This window comes from Acanthisitta chloris, unplaced genomic scaffold, assembly GCF_000695815.1.
Source record: "Acanthisitta chloris isolate BGI_N310 unplaced genomic scaffold, ASM69581v1 scaffold37199, whole genome shotgun sequence".
NCBI lineage: Eukaryota > Metazoa > Chordata > Aves > Passeriformes > Acanthisittidae > Acanthisitta > Acanthisitta chloris.
The window spans coordinates 400-1,736 of record NW_008691501.1 but is presented as its reverse complement, the minus strand read 5'-3'; the positions used below and the strand labels follow the sequence as shown (position 1 = coordinate 1,736).

The 1,337-nt window shown below is 61.3% G+C and overlaps 1 protein-coding gene across 1 annotated transcript; it reads left to right on the top strand.

Moving 5' to 3' along the window:
- Window positions 1-5: 5 nt before the first annotated feature.
- LOC103809423 (bone morphogenetic protein 4-like) lies at window positions 6-1,334 on the top strand (the record flags this gene model as incomplete). Its single annotated transcript, XM_009082254.1, has 4 exons — window positions 6-201; window positions 318-454; window positions 775-897; window positions 1,239-1,334. Coding segments are annotated over 4 exons (552 nt in total), but the record flags the coding sequence as incomplete, so codon positions are not given.
- Between the last annotated feature and the right edge of the window lie 3 nt (window positions 1,335-1,337).

Below are 1,337 nucleotides of genomic sequence, written 5' to 3'. Positions count from 1 at the left end.
GCTCGGCCAGCCGCAGGGCCGAGGCACTGAAGAAGCTTCTGGAAGTCTTTGGCATGGAAGACCCTCCACCCCCCCCAGCTCACTTCAAGCAGCCTCCCCAGTATATGGTGGATCTATTCAACAGCGTCGCCAACGCGGATGGGGTGACCAAGAACCCTGACATCCTGGAGGGCAACACGGTCCGCAGCTTCCTGGATAAGAGTAAGGGCAGGGAGTCCCCACGGGGCTGGGATGGGGCCGTGGGTCGGGGCTGAGTGTGGCCAGGGGAGGTGCCACCCCTGGTTTTGCTGCTCTTCTCAGCCTGTCCTTCCCTGCAGCTCACAGCGAGGAGCTGCGGTTCCTGTTTGTCCTCTCCAGCGTGGCCAAGAACGAGAAGATCCTGACGGCAGAGCTGCACCTCTTCCGCCTCTGGCCGAGGGTCACGGATGGGCCCAAAAGGCACCACTTCTGCCAGGTGAGGAGGGGAACAGGCTGGGGCTGGGGTGGGATGGGGATGGGAACAGGGATGGCTCCCAGCCCATGCCCGGGGGTGTAGCTGGCATGCTGCAGTCACTCACCTGCAGAAGGAGCACAGCCTGGCTTGGCATCAGATGGCCAAATGTTTCAGAGGATCACGATGGTTTAACTTCTTCTGGTTTGTGCACACACCAGCCAAGCACCCACAGGCTGTGACAGATCCACGCTGACACCTCCCCATCTCCCCCAGCACTTCTGTCTGGGGTCATTCCCTCGGGCAGGACATGCTGGGGGGTGACCACCCTTTGCCTTCCCCAGATCAGTGTCTACCAAGTGCTGGAGAAGGACAAGGCAGAGACCCCTGGAGGGAAGAAGCTGCTGGCAGCTCGACTTGTCTCGCTGCAGACCTCGGGCTGGGAGGTCTTTGCCATCACACCAGCTGTGAGTTTCTGTTCCCTGGTTTGGGTGGCACACAGGAGGTTTACCTGCAGGAGCTTTCATAACCCATTTCACCCCCAGGAGCCTTTTGGGCTCCAGTGCAGTGACATGGGGGGATGGAGCCTCTGGGAGGGGAGGCAAGAGCTCTGCCACGAGCCCTGGGGGCTGTGCCATCCTGCCCCAAACTGGTCCTGCTAGCTCCTGCTGCAGTGTCCTCTGTGCTGCAGCCCTGGAGCAGCCTCTTCCCGTGGCTGGGAGATGGAGTGTGGCCTCAGGGGTCCCCGTCATGCCACCAGCAGTGTCCCTGCCTGCAGTCCTGCGGTGACACTGCTTTGACTTCTCAGGTTCGCGACTGGACTGAAGATGAAAGCAGCAACCAGGGCCTGCTGGTGACAGTGCAGGGGCTGGGGGGGAGAACTCTCGATCCCCCCCCCTTACTTGTT